The 19373-nt window shown below is 54.5% G+C and overlaps 7 protein-coding genes across 7 annotated transcripts; 4 read left to right on the top strand and 3 right to left on the bottom strand.

Moving 5' to 3' along the window:
- Positions 1 to 178: 178 nt before the first annotated feature.
- RHO25_001836 (uncharacterized protein) lies at positions 179 to 2617 on the top strand (the record flags this gene model as incomplete). The annotated part of the gene is made up of 1 exon (XM_023594436.2): positions 179 to 2617. One exon carries the CDS (start codon positions 179 to 181, stop codon positions 2615 to 2617), a length of 2439 nt encoding a protein of 812 aa, XP_023459193.1.
- Positions 2618 to 2939: 322 nt separating this feature from the next.
- CLA4 (Protein kinase) lies at positions 2940 to 4959 on the bottom strand (the record flags this gene model as incomplete). Its single annotated transcript, XM_023594435.2, has 3 exons — positions 2940 to 2950; positions 3002 to 3077; positions 3136 to 4959. The coding sequence occupies 3 exons, from the start codon at positions 4957 to 4959 to the stop codon at positions 2940 to 2942; spliced, it is 1911 nt and encodes a 636-aa protein (XP_023459192.1).
- Positions 4960 to 5338: 379 nt separating this feature from the next.
- RHO25_001834 (uncharacterized protein) lies at positions 5339 to 8025 on the bottom strand (the record flags this gene model as incomplete). The annotated part of the gene is made up of 2 exons (XM_023594434.2): positions 5339 to 7890; positions 8019 to 8025. The coding sequence occupies 2 exons, from the start codon at positions 8023 to 8025 to the stop codon at positions 5339 to 5341; spliced, it is 2559 nt and encodes an 852-aa protein (XP_023459191.2).
- Positions 8026 to 9050: 1025 nt separating this feature from the next.
- On the top strand, positions 9051 to 9785 carry RHO25_001833 (uncharacterized protein; the record flags this gene model as incomplete). The annotated part of the gene is made up of 1 exon (XM_023594433.2): positions 9051 to 9785. The coding sequence occupies one exon, from the start codon at positions 9051 to 9053 to the stop codon at positions 9783 to 9785; it is 735 nt and encodes a 244-aa protein (XP_023459190.1).
- Positions 9786 to 10598: 813 nt separating this feature from the next.
- Positions 10599 to 11873, top strand: RHO25_001832 (uncharacterized protein; the record flags this gene model as incomplete). Its single annotated transcript, XM_023594432.2, has 1 exon — positions 10599 to 11873. One exon carries the CDS (start codon positions 10599 to 10601, stop codon positions 11871 to 11873), a length of 1275 nt encoding a protein of 424 aa, XP_023459189.1.
- A 565-nt stretch (positions 11874 to 12438) lies between these two features.
- On the bottom strand, positions 12439 to 14008 carry RHO25_001831 (uncharacterized protein; the record flags this gene model as incomplete). Its single annotated transcript, XM_023594431.2, has 3 exons — positions 12439 to 13656; positions 13709 to 13785; positions 13843 to 14008. The coding sequence occupies 3 exons, from the start codon at positions 14006 to 14008 to the stop codon at positions 12439 to 12441; spliced, it is 1461 nt and encodes a 486-aa protein (XP_023459188.1).
- Positions 14009 to 14302: 294 nt separating this feature from the next.
- On the top strand, positions 14303 to 19309 carry RHO25_001830 (uncharacterized protein; the record flags this gene model as incomplete). The annotated part of the gene is made up of 1 exon (XM_023594430.2): positions 14303 to 19309. One exon carries the CDS (start codon positions 14303 to 14305, stop codon positions 19307 to 19309), a length of 5007 nt encoding a protein of 1668 aa, XP_023459187.2.
- Between the last annotated feature and the right edge of the window lie 64 nt (positions 19310 to 19373).

The following is a 19373-nucleotide window of genomic DNA, read 5'->3' as shown; positions in this document are numbered from 1 at the left end:
CTCGCTCCTGCTCTGCTCTGCTTCACACTGCCTCAGGTTGGGCGAGTCCAACGCATCATCACATCAGATAATCTGATACGAGTCACGGACTTCACTCCCGAGGTGCGGCGCGTCTTGGCACTGGCGACACTTCCGATGAGCCTCTGCCACGACCACCGCCTGTCGACTGCCACCATTCATGCGCGTGAGTACTCGTCTCCGGGAAGTGCTGTCCTGCGACGCTCCTGCTGCTGCGAGAGCACGCCTCGGTGGCTTCCTGGCACTTTCCGCTGCCCGTACTCCCACGAATCGTGCATATCACTCCCCGTCGCCGACCTCCTGGAAGACACTGCAGCTGCAGGGTCATGAGCGCATCGTGGGCAAGGGCCGGAAGCGGCAGCGCGTCGAGTCGGCCGAGCTGCAGCGCAAGGCTCTCAACGAGGCCACCAGCGTGATTGTGCTCCGCGATGCTCAGGACGACACCATCACGCCCGCGCCACGCCCCGGGCACAGCTCACTTAGCGCTCGAGAGGTAGAGGATGCCATCACCGGTCAAGGCCCCGCTCCGGACGAGGTCGAGGTAAATGCATCGATCGACTCGTTGCGGCCGGATTCATCTATACTGGAAACCGCACAGTTTGAGACTCTACGAGAGCGCCTGGCCCATGACTACAAACTGCCCCAACTTTTGCAATACCTCAGAGCCAATTTCCGCCCTGATGCTCGTCTGGCAGCAGGTTCTGCTTTAAAGGCACATGGAAAAGGCTTGCAGGCATCGCCGTGGCAACCGGATCGCACGCCTCTGCAAGTTCGCCGCACGAAGCTTGTCAAACCGAGCGTGGCGAGTAGGAAACTGCGCACTGCCGAGCGAGTCCTTCGTCTTGCCTGGGGAGTGACTGTCTTCTCCGAAGAACAGGAGGTCGGAGAGCTTGAGCTCGCTCTACAGCCATGGCAGCTGTCAATGCTCTTCGACCTCTCAGGTACAGATGACAACTCCTATTACCAAAATCTGATCTCTGCTCCCTTTCTTTTGGAGGCTACAAAGATCGAGCAATACCCGCCAGACAGCATTCTGAGGATCACTGGCCGCAGAAGGGACGCGGAAGAGGTCGCCTACCAGCTCGAACTGGCGTTGTCCGCTGTTCGACCAATGCGTATCAATTTCGCCGATCTTGGCGTGCCTGCTAGCGCGTACTGCAGTGATGAGGAATTGGCGCTCGTTTCGAGAACTACCAAGTCTGTGATTGTCAGCCAAGGGCGTAACTTGATCACCATATACAACAGGACTGACGTTGGCGCGAATCATGCTCGCCGTCTGCTCCTTTCAATGCTGAATCTGTCCACATTCTCTGCCGCAACGACCACATCTGCATACATTCCATCATCATTCTCTCGAGGTGACAAGCGCAAGCCTTCCCTGTTGCCAGTGGACAGCAGCGTCAACGGACTGCACATACGACAGAGGAGCGAAGATCTCGCTCGTCAAGTACAAGCATACCAGGAGTTTCCTGCGGGTACTGAGATGTCATCTGCGCAAAGACATCGCATTGCTACTGAAATTACAGAGCGACTCCATGAAGGTGAATCAATGCTACAGTCGGAAGCAACTGAAAGCCAGCTCTCCGGCTATTGGAGAGGAAATGGAGGATTATCGAGCAACTGGCGGGCCGATTTTGTCAAGTTTCTTCAAACAGATGCACAGCCGAACAACCAGAAAGCAGTCAAGCACAGAATCACGCAGTATCGTCTTCCGGGCATCGAAAGTGCTCTATCAAGTATCGGTACCTATCGAGCACCACATCGCATCCACTCAGGAGATGCCGTCAAAGAGACGAGGGCGCCTATTGACCTTGGAGCACCACAATTGAGGGTCCATCTTGTTCCAAAGCCCACCCAGGAGAAAACCTCACATTCCCTGCCACAAGTCCAGCTTCTCTTCGGATTTTCAGCAGATGAAGAGCGCGAACTCATGTTCGCTGGAATGCGAGCCATCGTACAGACACGGATAATGCAAGTCCCGTTGCCATGCAATGCCGTGGACCTCCTGTTCACACAAAATCAAACACTATTCGCCGATCTGGACGCTGCTCGACAAGATCCAGAGATCGCGAATTTTGCGCGGGAGGTACAACGGTCGATGCAAGCAAAGGACGAAGTCTTGTCTGCACCGCCAGAATTGAACATTCTTCTGCCATCATCGCTTGTCAGCGGCCAGACACAAACACCAGGCGCAGATCAACAGATCCCTGTCACATATCTCCTGGAGAGGTTCGAGCAGACGCAGAGTCGGATATTCGGTCTCAAAAATGACTTCCTTGAAGCTCAGCAGCAAGAGCTACAGGGTGCAAAGTTTGACACACCCGACAATGACTTGCGACTGGAGTACAAGGAGGTGGACGGTGGCACCGTGTTTGGCCCGAGCACTAAATTGACATTGAAGGCTGCAAGGAAAAGAACCGATCATGATGGCGACAGTCAGGATGCCAACACTGACGGTGTGCCCTCCACGGCCGGCGGCGATGATGGTGCAGCATCTTTGAATGGCTCCAAATATTTCCTCGCTTCTACAGCGTTGGCTGTTGCGGACTCGCTGACAAAAGCTGCTCAAGGGTCTCTCAGCAAAGTGTCATCTGTATGAGTAATAGGGTGCATAGCAACAGTGTAATTCTAGTCTCTTCTCGTCTATGCCGTTTGGCTGAGCATGTGCTGCAGATATGCACTTTTCTACTACACCAAGTTGTGGCAATTGTCGGAGCGCCAGCAGTTTTCTTTGGGTATCAGCCACGTTGCACCATTTTCCTCATCACAATCGTCATGCCCCTTCCACACAAGCTACCCGACTCTGACGGCAGTGCTGCAGTGGTTGCATCTATGCCAATGGACGATCCAATACACAGTTGCATAGAGGGGAAGTTGAGAAGCTGAGGGGAACCTCGCATCTTCGATAGATGGCTATTCGATCACTTGTGCGCTACAAATCGTTAGCAGCTGCTTGGAATGTGGGGAGTGGTTCGTTGCTTACTGATTCCTTCCACTGGCACAGGCTCGACGTCCACCACCTCAGCCGCCTTAGGCTTTGGAGCCTGAATTTCATCCTTCTGTAATACGAGTCAGTCAATGCAACGGAGAACTCCGAAGGTCACATAATAATCATACCATGAATGGGAAGGTGAGCACCTCCTTGATGCTGTAATTGTTCGTCAAGAACATGACCATACGATCAATTCCCATACCCCATCCACCGGTAGGTGGCAAACCATACTCGAGTGCGTTCAAGAAGCCTTCATCCAGTGGCTGTGCCTCATCATCTCCTTGAGCCTTTTGGTTGGCCTGCTCCTCGAAACGCAATCGCTGATCGAATGGGTCGTTCAACTCGGTGTATGCATTCACAATTTCCTTCTTGCAGACAAATGCTTCGAAACGTTCGCAAAGTCCGGCATTCGCGCGATGGTACTTGGCCAGAGGACTCATGACTTGTGGATGCCCAGTAATGAAGGTAGGATTGATGCACTTCTCTTCGATGAATTCGCCCACCATCTTGTCGATCATGCGCGCGTTGGTCAATGGAGGCGTGCATTCGAGGCCAGTCTTCTTGAGCATGCGTCGCAGGAATTCGTTGGTCTCTGCTGTATGCAATTGGTCTCCTGGAGGGAACTTCTCCCCGCACGCCTCCTCAAGTGCGGGAATCATCTCTATCCGCTTCCAAGGCTTGGCCCAGTTGACATCGTACACCTCACCGTCGACTGTGGTGAACTTGGTTTGAAGTCCGCCTGTTACGAACTTGACCATTCCTTCGACCAGCTCCTCGGTGCGTTCCATGACATCGTAAACATCAGCGAAGGCTTCGTAGTACTCACAGGTGGTGAACTCTGGGTTGTGAGTCAGGTCAATGCCCTCATTTCTGAATTGGCGACCGAGCTCATAGACTCTGTGAATACCACCTATCACGAGCTGCTTGAGTGGCAGTTCTGTGGCAATACGCAAAGCGAGAGTCATGTTCAGGTCGTTGTGATGTGTGAAGAAAGGCTTGGCTGTGGCGCCACCAGCAGACTTGAGAAGGATGGGAGTTTCAAGCTCATAGAATCCATTGTTGTCAAAGTAATTCCTCACATATCGCACAATCTTGGATCGTGCGATGAATGTGTCAACCGTGCTCTTGTTCATGATCATGTCAAGGTGGCGGTTGCGGTACCGCGATTCCTGGTCTCGGAAGCCATAGTGCTCAGAAGGAATTTGGTGCAGACACGGTGCCAACAATGTGACCTCTTGAGCGAAGATAGAGAGCTCGCCCGGGTTGTCCTCACGCTTGGGGCTGGTTCGCCCTGGGTATCCTGTCACACCAATAATGTCGCCACGACGCAGGATATCGTGCTGCTCGGCGAAGGGTGTAGCGCTCGTGCTCTCCAGATTCTGAGCCATGATTTGAATCTCGGCGCCATTGACAGCCACCTCGTAGAAACGCAAGTTCTCCCCAGATGTACGAATATTGTAAATGCGCACGCCCACGCTAATAGCCTTATCCTTGAGCACATCGCCCTTCTTGAGGTGTCCGAAGTCCTTCTCAAAGTCGCGCAGATCGTAGGTGACGTGGAATTTGTGCGGGTATGGGTTGGGGCTGCTCGTCTCCTTCATACGCTTAACAGCACGGGATCGAATCTCGAAGTACTGGTTTGGGTTGAGCTGTGCCTCGTCGTCCTGTGCACCGCCGACCTTCTTCTTGCTGCTCGCTGGCGCTTGCTTGGGCGGTGCGGCAGCCTTCTTAGCCTCCTTCTCTCTCGCCTTGATTCGCTTCTTCAACTCCGACTTGGACACCTTCTCGCCAGTGACCTCGTCCAAGACCAAGTTCGGTGTGGTGCCTCCGGTGTTGGCATTGTCCGTGCCATTGTCGTTGCTGCCAGCGCCCGTCGTGAGCGACGACACCTTCTCGGTCACGGTGTTGACGGCATCCTTCACCGCGTCTGCTGCTTGCTGGGCTGCCATGTTGTGGTTGTGATGGAGTGGTGCAGACACAAAGTCACTGCTCCCACAATTTCACATGTCTGCCCGCATGGGTGACTCAGCCGACGCAGACCCCACATTTTGCACAGTGGACAACCCCTCTGCAACATGCACAGTCATTCACGTTGCAAGACACAATAGAGATACTTTGATGCTTGCATTTGGCTACATTGCTACGTGGCGCGAGCCATTCATGCTGTTCTCATTCATGCTTCCTTCGAGGACAATTTTATGTACAGTTCATGCCTATCTCATCCTAGCTTCTTCCCTCACATTGCAGCCTCCGATGGCCGCAGGGAACTACAGTGCAACTACTCGACATTGCCAAACTGAGTCATACCATGGGTAATAATTGCAGAAACTATCTTCCGCCAGCATACAGCCTTCGAGTTAGTGCTTCGAAATCTGTTCGGGCATTCACATCTTCTTCCAGAATGGCACGCAGGTTTTGCAACTGATCAGTGCTGATATTGGGGGCCGAATTGAAGATGAGCTGCGCTGTCGGCGCGTACTGAAGGTCGCCTAGGATTTGGCTGACGAGTGGGTTTGCGTGCGGCTGTTGCTGAACGGGCTGCGCGGGAGGCGAGTGGTGCTGCGCCTGTGGTCCGTACGGATTTGGAGGGAAAGCCGGTGGGCCGCCATACGCAGGTTGCGCTTGAACAGCATTGGATGGCGAAAAGTTTGGGTGCTGTGCATTCAACGGGGATCCTGCCGGTCCACCGATGCTCTGTCGCACGTGTGGTGGGAGATGTCCGTTCGCCGAAGCCTGCTGAGGTCCGGCGTCTTTGATAGGACTGTCGGGTGCACGCGCTATGATGAGCGTGGCGAGCATGGTGCGCTCCTGGACCGGCTTGCGCAAGGTACAGTGCTCGAGCATATTAATGTGACCCGGAAGAGCCTCGCCAGCTTCCACGGGTATGATGTATAGGTCTTTGACCATCGCCGGCTTGTCCTTCTCCACGACCGCATAGCGTTGGCGGCTGTGGAAGTAGTCAAAGACGCTGTTGAAGGCTTCGATATTCTCGCCCGGCGTGAGCTGCAACACTGAGACGTCGCTGCTGGAGCTCCATCGCAGCCCGCACAAATACTCTTCGGCTTTCGGTATTTGAAGCCTGCCATCGATAGAAAGCGTTTGAGGGAGTAGATTCTGCCACAGCGTGACCGGCTGCAAATCACGTCCTGCCACGAACCGTGCGTTGACAACAGGAGCGCTTTCTTCACTGGTCTGCACTACCTTTCCCCTCCACACGACCGTGCTCCCCTCGCCTTCTGCTTGGGGATACGTATCATCGTTATCTTGCAGCATCCGATCGACATCAGGATCATCCTTAGCACCATTCTGTGGTGCTTGCGGGCGATGTACAGAGCTGCGACGGCGTGTCGACGCCTGCGCGGGACGTGCAGGTCCGCCTTGTCCGGTTGGCAGCGTCGGCGAGTTTGCAGTCTTGGCCCAAATGTTGTTCATGTCAAATTGTTGACTGGAAGAACGACGATTGCTTGCTGTTTGTTTGCTAGTATCGACGGCCAAAGGGGCTTTGGCCGGCTGTGGTGGTGATGCGCTTTGCGCAACTGGGTTCGAATCCGCAGCTTGCACAGGCGGAGCAGTCTGACCTTCACCCTCGATGAGATGGTAGCCCTTGTGGTCTTGTGCATATCTTGGTCCTTCCGGTTGATCGACCGTCGCTTGGCGATCAAGCATTTCCTTCATCTCAGCTCGCTCACGCTGAAGGTCCTCACTGGCCATGTCGCTGCTACTCATCGTTGCTATCTCGTCCGCGGACAGCGAGCCTTTCAGGATACGCTGCACCAAGACATGGTTCTTCTTGAGATTCGCGAACAAAGCTCTACATTGAACACCATATGCTTGCGAGTTGCCCTCATAGTTCATGTGCACGGCATATTCGATACGTGCGCCATGCAAAGCACCCAGACTCTCCGCGGTTTCACCTTTTGGTATCTTGAAGTCGGACTTGACACGATCTCGCACAGCCGTAGTGATGATATCTGCCAATGCCTTTGCAGGCTTCTGACGATTCGGGGGCAGCTCGTTAATGTTCACCAAAGCGGTATCCGCATCGGCAGGCGTCGCAGTGGTTGCTGTGGCAGCTTTTCCTGGCGCAGCGGACGACTTGCGACGTTTCTCCTGTCGGCTAGGGCGAGTCGGAGCGTCGTCTGGAGTTGTTTCGTCGTGCTTTGCCACAGCTCTCTTGCGCTTGTTTCCCACCTCAGGAGAGCTCTCCTTCCCGTTACCATGCTGCGGAGCACTGTCTGCTGTGTCCTCTACAGAAGGCTTGACCTCTTGTGTCTCCTGTGTCTGCTTCGCTTCTTGTGTGTCTTGTACTTCTTTGGCCTCCTTCGTCTCCTTCGTCTCCGGCTCGGCCTCGGGCTCATGGTCTCCTTCTAGATCAGCTGGCTCTGGCGGTACGTCCTTTTTGAGCCAACCGGGCCTGAAGTCTTCGCCATTCTTGGCTTTGCTCTTGCGGCTCTTGCTCATTTTCTTCTCGTTGTTGAAGATTTTGTTACGAGTTTCCCAAATCTTCTCTCCACGACGAATGGCCTGCACGGTCTCGAGATGCTCTTGCGGCCGACATTCTTCGCAGAAATAGTGCTCAGGCACATCATCCTCGTCGTCGTGCACACCCATGCAGACGTTGTGCTGCCATACAGTGCATGCATCACACCCGATGAAGGCGCGTTTGTCCTTGGGATTGTCATTGCCGCAAATACAGCGAATCAACTCCTCCTCCTCTTCATCGTCCGCTCCCTCATGATTTTGCTGCGTGGCTGGCTCCCGCTCCGACTTCTTACTGCCCTTGGGCTTGCTTCCTTTGGCCGGCTTTGCACTTGGTGCAGGAGAGGAAGAAGCATTCTTGTGCTGCCCTTTGGTGGCCCGACCGGATCGACGTGGTTCGTCTGCAATAGCGTCAGTAAGTGACCCACTGGACACATAGCGCCATAAGGCGCCGTCGGAGACTTCGAGGCTGACGGTCGCTGTCGCCGTGCAACAGGCGCCGAACAGCCTTGGGTCGTGTTTTGCTTACCTGACATGTTTCGTGGCATAGAGCGGCGACGCGCGCGCCGTGATGCGAGGTGACGGCAGAGAAATACGCAAGGACTTAGACGCTCTCAAAACTTCACAGGTATCTAGCTACAAGTACAGCAGTCCAGCCGACTGCTGCTGCTCGCCCAAACACGTCCTCTGCCAACAGTGCGCAATGCGCGTCCTCGCTCCAGATGATGCCGGCTGCCCGCCACTCGATTCAGACCAGGCGAGTTTGTGCACCACTCACCTGCGGGTTGCGATGCGCCGCTGTTGCGACAGCGGCACGCGACGTTCTGGTGAATGGTTTGGAAGTTTGCGCCGTCTGCGTGGTCCAGCTCCTTTGCGCCGGCGCCTCCGCGTGCGCGGTAAATACACGGCCAATAGTCCAGGAATGATCGCCAAATCGAGGCGACAGACGGCGCGCAGAGGTGCGCGTCGGTTTCAATGTGGTGTAAGTTGGTCGTTCAGTGTGATGATGCAGAAGGAAGCGAGGGTGATGGCGATGGAGGAGAGTTGCCAAGCTCAACACGGCTAACGTGTTTGATAAGCGAGTGAGCCAGATAGGCATGTGAGCCAAGCCAAAATCGATCGATTTTCGGACGTGCGGCACGACAACGCAAGCAGGTAAGATTTCTAGAGAAGTACTTTAGGAAGCAAATTAGGTACGCATAAGCAGAATCCGAAGTTGAAAGTTTCCCCTGCCTTCTGGTACTTCGTCTACGATAACTTTTGATAGTCCCACTACTTTTAAAGTAGCGATTTCCTATCCTATATATCATAGCGCCTCCAAACTTCGAAATATCATAGAGCCTCTAGAGCAGAAGGTATCTACGTATTCGCAAGTCGATAGCGCCTAGGGGTGTCGAGATTTGCATTTTCGCAGAATCTCAAATCACGTGGTATTTCGGCTGGCTCACATGCCTATCTGGCTCACTCGCTTATCAAACACGTTAACGGCATTACCCGGGCCGGCATACTTGCCGACGTTGGCTTGGTTGGCTCGACTGTCACGGAAACAACCACGTCCATCATGGCCGACGTACGACTGCTTCTTAAAGAGACAACAGCAGCAAGAAACCAAAAGGCCACTGCTGAGAGTAATGGCAAGAAACGCAAAGCGTCTGCAGGGCTGGACAGTCCTGGTGGCAAGAAGCCCAGACCTGCATCACCTAAACCTCAACCTCAAGCACTCGATCTGGAACAGGAGCCGTCCGAGCCCCCAAACAGGCACACGGCTGCAGACAGCACGGAAAAAGAAATCCAAGTGGACAGCGAGGAGCATGCTGCCGAATTAGCTGCTTTGGACCGCGAGCTCGCCTTGATGGAAGCAGAAACTATCAATCAAGCCACAGCCACCATCTCAGCTCCACCTATGACGGCGGATGAAATCGCCAAAACGGAGCAAAGTGCGCAACGTGCATCGCGAGATGCTGAACTGGAGGCCGAGCGCGAAGATGCTGCGAAAGCGCTCGAGGAAGAATTCGAGGCCATGGACGGACTCGAAGAGCGAGCGAAGAGACTGCGCGCTCGACGAGAAGCGTTGCGCCATGCAGATTCCACAACGTCTCTGCGACAGGCAGATACGTCTCAAAGCATCCCTGCACGACGGCCGCCTGGTCAAGCAATAGACTCATCTACGTCCTCGCTGCCCCGTGCTGCAGACGACGTGAATAGGCAGGAAGGGAGGGATGACGAGGACGATGAGGACGGTGATGAGGACGACGACGATGACCTAGGATGGAATTTTGGGCGGCATTCTCGGTAGGTCGAACTATATGCAAATTACGAGTGAAGCTGTGGTTGTAGTGTCCGAACACGACTGTGCAAGCCAGCAGACGTCACGTCGTCGGCACCAGCCCGCGACGATGTATGAGTATGTAGCGATGGACCAAGACCTTTGTGCTTGTAATAGCGTCACGGGTCGCTGTCGGGGACACACGTGAGCCGTCTTCTCCTGACTCCGTGACAGACGTTCGCGTTCGCGTCTGTGTGGCTTTACTCCGCCACGAGTGGCGCGTGTAGTGACGAATGACGATGAAAAGTGGGCGCGGGATGTTCTTCCCCGGCTGGCTCCTCTCACCTGTCTTTTACCACTGCGACGGCTGACCGCCTCTTCCCCAGGGCGGGTCGTTGGGCGCTCATATCGAGTGGGCACGCTGCCGCGGCCGTCGCAATGGCTGGGTTGCCGTGCTGTGGACAAGGTAAGGCGAGCCACACGAGGGAGAAACAATTGCTTGCTGCCAGCGCATGAGCGTGGGTGCTCTTCTTGCCGCTGCCGCCCAAAGCACTGCAGCGCCGATATAACGAGCGAATCGCAGGCAAACGCCGACATCGAGCTGGCTGGCTGGCTGGGCTGGGCACAGCGACGGCGCTTTGCTTTGTTGTCGTCCCCAAGCGCCATTTCTGGTCTTTGTCCAGCTCTTATCCAGACGCACTGCGCCGCCGCCCGCCCAGAGCGCCCGCGTGCCTAACCTAGATAGATGCACCTCTCCCGACCTCACTTCACGACACCAGAACGCAGACAACCCACTGCCACCCTCTTCTGTCTGCCGCACCCACAAAGGGACGTGGCTTCGTCATGCCCGCGGCCAACCAGACTATCACGATCGTGAACAAGGGCGGCAAGATCGTCAGCACATCGAAACACTTGGTCAACGTCTTCACCGAAGCCAAGAGCGCCTACAACGAGCGAAAGGCGGAAATCCAAGCGCAGCGGAGAGGTGAACGAGAAGCTCGCAGTAGAGAGCGCAAGGTCCGGCAGCAGCTGGATGCTTTGGCGCTTGAGGACGACAATCAGCCTTCTAGGCGGAGCTCGCGGAGAGGCAGTGATGATGGTCGTTCGGTGCGGCGGAAGCCCGTGCCGTCTCACCGGGATGGCCGTCCTCGTGTAACACGTGGTGCTACCGACAGCTTTGTCGTCAATGATCAGACGAATGGGACACAGAACAATCGAGCGTTGGTTGGTGGACAGAACTCTCTCGAAGATGATGAGCCTCGGGTGGGAGAGCTCGCACGCCGCCACACTGATGGCATGGAGCTACGTCGTAAACATCGCCCCAAGGTTCGGAGCACGAGTCTTGACGACATTGATATGGATTTGGCTTATGGAGAGCTGCCGCCTCCGCTGCCTGAGAAGAAAGCCGAGGACGAAGTGGTACTTCGAGACAAGATGACCTACCTGCAACGCCTGCTTGACGAAGGCAACTGCGTTCAACATTCGGCAACCGCAATGATCGACAATTTGCAAAAGAACCCCGATGCAATGGCTGCGGTAGCGTTGACGTTGGCCGAAATTTCCAACATCGCTGCAAAGATGGCCCCTGGCGCTTTGGCAGCCATGAAGACATCTTATCCGGCGATTCTGGCGCTGTTGGCGAGTCCTCAGTTTGCCATTGCTGCCGGCGTTGGCATCGGAGTAACGATAATAGCATTCGGCGGATACAAGATCATCAAGAAGATACAAGCGAGGAACGACGAGGAGCGTTTACTTGAGGGGCCTCTTCCGGCCGAGGCTGGAGCCAACGGACCTGAAGAAATGGAAGAACTCCGCGAGCTCGATCGCATCGAGAAGTGGCGACGAGGCATTGCGGATGTCGGTGCAGAATCTCTCGGCACCAGTGTCGAGGGCGAATTCATCACGCCCGTCGCTACACGGACTCTCATCGAGGAAGGCAGGCTGACTGAAGCTGACTTCAAACCACTGGAGACCAAGCAAGAAAAGAAGGAGCGTAAGAAGAAATCTAAGAGTGTTGTCAGCTCCACCAGTAGTCGACGGAGCAGAAGTGAGAAGGTGAAGAGCAAGCCCAAGAAAGAGTCAAGCTTGTTGCGGTCTTTGTTTAAAGGGCACTCATAAGGAGCAATCATATGATGTTCATGTTTGTATAGGTGATAGCGTTCTGTAGATCTCATGACAATTACTCGCTTCGGCAGCGAGACTGCGCGGATTCGAAACAAAACTTTTCGACTGAGATATCATTATCGTCAATGGAGTTTGATGTCAGGTCCTTGTTATAATGGTCCAGGCACGAACCACGGTCCTGGTTCTAGGCGTGTGTTTGGGCATAGGGGTTGGGGAAGTGGGAAAGAGCACTTTGGTAGGTACAGGAAATATGGAGATATAGCAAAGTCGACCAGAGCATCTCGAGCACACATTTAAATTAGCCTACAAATGATGGTCTCACGAAAACGGAAACAGGTATGCATTGCAGCTGCCACTCACGTGCAGTTGCAGTGGGGTCGGAATATATTGATGTGGTGTTGAAAGACGCTGTAACCCTAACCCTAACAATCGAGATCACCTTGGACAGATTCGCAGAGCTCCACGATCGCGAAATGTTAATCATGCCGGCTTGAACAATGTAAGCACGGCTCCGCATGCAGTAAAATGATGGCTTCTCGATTGGGCAACAGCTGGAGCCTTAGTCGTCAACCTCTTCGAATCTCCTTTCCACGGGATTCTTGACATCAACGACCCCGGTCGCTTTTAGCCTTTCGAATAATACGAACAACCTCTCCGCTTCTCTCTCCTTCTCCTCCTCCGTCATCGGCTCAGAGCCATGCTCCTCGCGGTCTTCAGCCGACAATCGCTGACCTGTAATGGGATTGAAGTCGTTCGCATCCGCGGAACTACTAGCATCTGCAGCATTCGCAGGAACTTGAATGTTTTGGCTCGCCAGGAAACCGGACGCGAATCCGTAGCCAATGTTCTGGACGAACTTGTTGGCATCTTTGTCGCTGAGCTCGAACAGCAACGCCGAAATGTTCCCTCGTAGAGTGGGCAGGTTTGGCGAGCACGAGAGCCGGAGTAATCGAGCGGACAAAGTATCTCCCTGGCCGAGGGGCTTCTCCCGATCCTTGGTATTTGGCAGAAGCAGCCAACGCATGTAAGCCTTCATCTGAGATGTCGCAAGCTCGTATAGTCTTCTCAGCAGTGTGCAGAGCGGAGCGGCGGCTTGGTCGAGATCCCGTTCTGGTTGTTTGCGAATCGCAGCGTCCAGAATGTCGATCAATCTATTGACGAAAGATTCGGTATCAGAGTAAGGAAACATCGGGCTCGACCGGGCTTCACGACCTAACGGAGTCCTTCTCTCGGCAGCTTGCAGATCAAGATTGAGCAAAGCATTTATGAGGTAGCTGGTCGGTGGCTGGAGTGGCGGATCGGGTAGGTCGTGAAGTCGAAGGATATTGATAATTGGCTCGATTGCTGGTGTGAATTTTGGTACCGAATCAGGATAGTAATGTGTGACATTGAACATCAACTTGCATGTCTCACTCATGGCTGCTTCGCGGCTGACAGCCGTCGCTGACTTCCGCTTCGCAGACTTCGAATAGGCATTAGCATGACGAGAGATGTGGCGATTGATGTTCTCCGCAAGGCTATGCTGGTCGAGCAGTATTTGGAAGTCGAGGGTCGTATTGTAGGTCATGTAGAACAGTATGCGTGCGATGAGGAACTCGTCATCGTGATCGTCGACAGTTAGGCGATCGGCGGCCTTGTGCGCATAGCCTAGGTCGACAAAGACCTGTCTCGAAGGTTCATGCAGCAAGAAGGCGTTTGCGAGGCAGCGAAGCGCTTCTCTCGAGGCTTCGTTTGATTTGTGCAGATCCAGAGCATATTGGGATAGTGTAGAGATCGCCTAGGGCCGTTGTGAGCATACTATCAGCCACGTGCAGCCACATTGTCCGTACCTGCCGTGTGAAGATAGGGGTCGCAGTTTGCGGGTTGCGTCCGGAAGTTTTCACCTTTGTCAGGGCGTCCTGTTGCTCTGCAGCGCACGTTGTCAGCGGTGAGCGAGTGCAGCTGAGCATTCGCTACGACGCACCTTGCAGAGACAGCTTGAGAGTCTCGAGGTTTCGTTCCAATTCTTGCAGCAGGCCTTCGAGTTCGCGGAGAGCAGCTGCGCCAGGCGTCAGCGAGTAGATCCGGGTGAACATGGATATTTGTTCACCTGATGGGGCGCTAGCGCCGGCTGTGCTTTGGACCTGCATGTTCCTAAAGTGTGTGCGTTCGTGGTGACGAGACGAGAGCGGACAAGAAGCTTTCCCCACAATCTCGAAGTGAACGAGAAGCACGGAGCACTTGCTGGCGTAGCGTCAATCACGTCGCGTCCCTTCGCTTCGCTTCGCGTCGCGACGCGGCGCTATAGACCCGCCACCGACTGCAGTTCATTGCAGCACTGGCAGCAGCGTGTTCGACGAGCACTCTGCACTCGCTTTCTACACAGCAATGCCGCCTGGCAGGAGCGGATGAGAAGGACTATGTCGTCTGTTCCGCCGCCCATCATGTCTCCATCACTGCTGGCTTCGCTGCCCGCCCGCTCGCCCACTCCACCACGAGATGCCTCTTCCGACGCGGTTGGCGATGCCCTGCGTTTCCTCGAGCAGGGACACGACGAACCCGTGGTGGAGAGCACCGACGCACAGCCCACGATTGTCACGAAGATAACGACACGAACGACCGATACGCCGCCATCGAAGAATACCATCGTCGCCGCAACCGTTTCCCCACAACCTCGAGGATCTGCCAAAAAGGTCGACTTCTCGCCATGGCCAATCTACCACAAAATACCGGCACTGGGCCAGTCCAGCTCGCCTGGGCTAATACAACGGCCACTGCCACCACACAATTCCTCGCCTCTCGCCCAAACTTCAGGCTCACGTCCACTGAAGTCGATCCTCAAGCAGTCGACATTGGCATCTCCAGAAGAGACGGGTAGCACGACAGCCGACGGCGCGTCCGAGATACAGCAGCCTGCCGACTTTCGGCAGATGCTGCAGTCTGCTCTGTTGCAGTTAGAAGGTCCATCAAGAGATGCCCGCCGTGATGCATATATGGCCCTCAACAACTCCATAAAGGCATACATGCGCGTGCCCGACCCTCAACCGCTGGCCGAGAAGATGGCACGTGTGACACAGTGTCTGTCGCGGGATCTTGCGTGGAAAGATGCCACTGGCCGTCTGGATGCCCAGATTGTGCAGCTGGCATTGAGCTTGACTTGTGCGATCCTGTTCGATCCAGAGACGCAAGGCTTACTCGATCCCGACTTCCAAGCCTTTGTCATTGATCGTTCGATATTCGTGCTGGAACAAGCAGACATGGCTAAAGCTTTAGTCAAAGGCCATCTGCATCTGCTCTGCGTACAGCGCTTCCCTCGGAGTGTGTTTGCAGCGGGACGCGCGGAACGACTCATTGCGGTCATGCAGAACATCGAGGCTCGGAACAGCATTATCGCCGCTCGGCTAGTTATCTACCAACGACTGATCGAGAGAGCTCCTACAGCGATGCTCAACAAGATCAGAGATTGGATCGAACATGTCTTCCATGCTCTGCTGAGCAACGTGAACGACGTCCAAAGACGCGCCATTGACGTCTGTATGCAGATGGGTATGTCCCTCGGTCAGTATCCTCAAACGGCCAAGGCAATATCAGAACTGTGCGACAAAGAGATTGAAGAGGGTCAAAGCTATGGCGACTACCTAAACATGCAATTGATCGCAATGACTTCAGATACCGCCAAAGCTCCTCTCGTACCTGAAATATGGGTAGCGGTTGTCCTTTGCTTCCGGAACAAGCGATATCCCATCGGCAAATGGCCCAAGTTCAGGGACTGGCTCCTGACCATTCAAAAGTGCCTCAATTCGAGCGATATGGCTGTGAAGCGACCTGCCAACGTGGCCTGGAACCGCCTCGTCTTCACCATCATGCCGGATTCGTCTACCTCGGAGCTACTGAGGTCGATGCTGAAGGTGCCTATCCTGGCCGGCCTGGAAAGGCGTGGTAACAGTGAGCTGTCCCATCAGCTACGACAGCTCGCCTTGGAGAGCTACTGCAACCTGCTACATTATGCTATGCGTCCTGAGCTTGATTACGAAGAATTGGATCTCGCTTGGGACATGTACGTGGGTCCAGTTCTCATGAAAATCTCGAAAGCGGGAAGCAAAGGTCGTAACATTGCCTTTCGGGTCCTGCACGGGCTGCTGAAGAAGACTGGCGGAACGTGGAACGCCAACGCTGCGAACGAAAATGAGCCCATTCACCCCCGTGACTTGCCGCGACTGGATGTGCGCTGGGTACGATCCCGATTGGCTCGCATCATGACTGTCATGGAGCCCATTGTCATTGCGGGCATGACACAGTCGACAGATGTACAGCCGGCAATCGATGAATGCTGGCGGACCTTGATGACAGCAATCGCGGAAGCTGGCAGCCAGGAAGTCAAGGCTTCCAACGAGCTCAAGGATGCCATCGCTGGATTGATCAACTTCTTCCGCCGACTGTGGGCATCTGCCTCACAACTTTCACTCGAGCAGGATGCGACAGCCTGGCTGAGTAGGTATCAGACTGTGCTGGAAGTCACCGTAGAAAGCTTGGGCTCTGGACATTTCGTGGACGATATCCTCAGCCGCACAAGCACAGACGAAGTCGAAGCTATACCGAATCATCGAACATCGAAGTCAACGCCAACCGCATGCTCACCCTTCGTGCTGCTCTTCGCTCTGTATTACGAGCCGCCTCAGCCTCTCCGCACGCCGATCGTTATTCAGAACTCCGCCCTCTGGTTCTTGCGACTACTCGCTGGTGCCAAAGTGTCGACATCGGGGCTTCTTGGTCTCTTGCAGCGGTCACTGCATGCCAGCAAGGCATCACGCTCCGAGCAGAACGAAGATATCCATGGACAGCTGTGGAGTGCGGTTGCCGATACAGCCACCCATACGCTGACCAAACAATCTACTCTTTCTCCACAAAAGGACACCTTCGTCATGGGCGTGGCACTCAAAAGCGCAGCCAGCATCATTCTTGAAGGTCTGAAATACATCGATGAGGATTGTAACGCCTCTATGATTCGGCTGTACAATGCCGCATGCCAATCTGCACGACATGTCGCTGGGAACGGTGGCATAGTCCTGGCTGTGATGGAACCGCTTGCCGGACTGGTCCACGAGCAGGTCTCACGCCTCTCGCTTGTAGCCATACTGCGATTGGCGAGCGCCATGGCGGAAGGTGGTGTCTGGCCCAGCACTCGTTCTGAACTTGATCAGAGTCGCAAGGCACTATGGACCGTAAGCCTTGAGCCTTACAAGATGCAAGCCTTCGACCCATTCGACCATGTGTACAAATTTTTCGGCCGCATTCTGGACCTTGCGTACGAGCGATTTGACAAATTACATGGTGATCATCGCAGTCTGACATCGACACTGATGTCGTCTGTAGCTGACTTCCTCCAACGATGCCCATCGCCGCTCTTCCAGGTCGCATTTCTCAAACTGCAGACTGGATACATTACTTGGGCCGAAGATTTGCAGATGTCGGTGTCCTCGCTATCCCGAGACCTACACCCTGCGGATAGAACAATGCTTGAGGACCTACAACACAATATCAACCTCGTTTGGCTCCAGCTACTATCCCAGATCTCTGAAAAGCTGCCACAGAAAGACAGCCAGGCTCTTGAGCTGCTCGAACCATTCTTGGTCGCTGGCTTCTCGAGTTCCAGCCAGGCAATCGTGAACACCACCATCGATTTCTGGAACTCTTCCTTCGCTTTAGCTCCCAGCCTGGACTATCCAGCTAAGTTGTTCCCAGTGCTTCGAGAGAGGCAAGTCCAAACTGAGCTAAAGCTACCCGGTTTCCCCAATCCAAAAGAACAAACCTCACCATCCAATCTGCGCGATTTGAGCTCGCCACAATCAATTTCGCTCATCGACCGACGTGCTGCTGCTACCGCTCATCGATCACGTACGCCACGTATTGACACTTCCGAGAACATTTACATCAACCAATTGCTTGAGAAAACCAAGAAGTCCATGGGCAAAACTACTCTCAACACCACGAGAAACAGCGCTTCCAAACCAAAACCGCGTCATGACGACTCGCAAGTCCATTTCGCCCCAATTGAATCAGCAGAGGAGGTCTTGACAGCTGACTCCCAGGCCCTGACCGAACATCAACGGGACGTGAAAGACCGACAACGCTTGCAAGCTCAGGCGTATCCTGGTATTGCCTCTAGCCCATTGACAACTTCCCCAATAGCGAACCCTCAAGGCAACGCGAAACTCAAATTCATCTCGGACCTGCGCCGCACTGCAGACGGCAAGATTGTCGTGAGTCCAAGAACCGAGACACACGACGCACTGCCTGGCGATGATCTTCCGTCCTCACCTACCCCAAGGCCCAAATCTAAAGCGGACAATGGTATGATAGCGCATGGCACCGATGCAAGCTTGTCACGTGGAACGCCAGCATCTGACCCTCCGTCCTCTCCTCCTCCGACGAGTGAGAACAGTGCCCTCCACCCTGGAGATGATACTCATGAAGACGCTGAGGACGACTTGCCACTTACGAGCGACGGTGATTTGCACCATCAACGTGTCAATAGCTCAACGTCAAGCGATCAGGATGTCGTAATGCACGACAGCGACTTGCCTTCTGACACTCAGCTGTCGAACGCGCAATTACAGTTGGAAGACGAGTTAGCATCGAAACAAATGACTGGCACCGATGCGACGAACGCTGCAGTGCGCGCCGCTGCTGAGCCTGAAACGCCTTCAAGAATTAAAGCGACTCTTCTGAGTGAGGGCTCCGGCGTTGCGAGTACACCAGAGCACAGCAATGCGGAGAACTCACAGATACCCCAATCGTCAACGAGGAAGCGCAAGCGAATGGCCGACACGGCACATGTAGCCCGAAAACGCAAGTCGCAACCGCCATACGCCAATTCGTTCCCTGGCTCCAGCAACGGGCAGGAAGAGGGCATCGAGGAGGAGATCGTGGTCGCTGCCCGCTCACAGTCGATCGCGTCAGATCTTGACTCCGCGCAAGAGGGATACATTGAGTCGGTGGAACATTCAGATGATGCCCTTGTCGAAGCAGTGACCGCATCTACAGGACCGTCAAGCACGCAGCCTGCGAAGAGGAAACCGGGACGACCGAGGAAGATCAAGCCTCAGGAGAAAATCGAACTTTCGCCCAGATCGGCTAGACGTTTGAAACGGTCTGCGTCAGCTTCAAGCCTTCGAGAATCAAAAGGCACGCCCACAGCGCAGCAATCACAAGACTCTACAAACGATCTGGACGAGCAGCACGATTCATCTCAAGATGGAAGCGCGGCACAGGATGGTGTACAGCGGAAGATAGCACAGCCTCAGAGCATTCTGTCACGCTTGCGTGGTATCTTGGCTGATTGCAAAAACATGATCATCGGGTCTCAGGAGGAGGAACGGGAATATGACGATGTCTTGTTCGGGATCAGACGAATAGTTCACGATGCTGCTAGTGGCGTACACGGCCGATGAAACCGCATGTAGATATAGCGCTGAAGAGGACGGAAAATGTGATATGAAATTCATTTTTGACTGC

Source organism: Cercospora beticola, chromosome 1 (genome assembly GCF_033473495.1).
Source record: "Cercospora beticola chromosome 1, complete sequence".
In the NCBI taxonomy this organism is placed as follows: domain Eukaryota; kingdom Fungi; phylum Ascomycota; class Dothideomycetes; order Mycosphaerellales; family Mycosphaerellaceae; genus Cercospora; species Cercospora beticola.
This window is presented reverse-complemented; position numbering and strand designations above follow the sequence as displayed.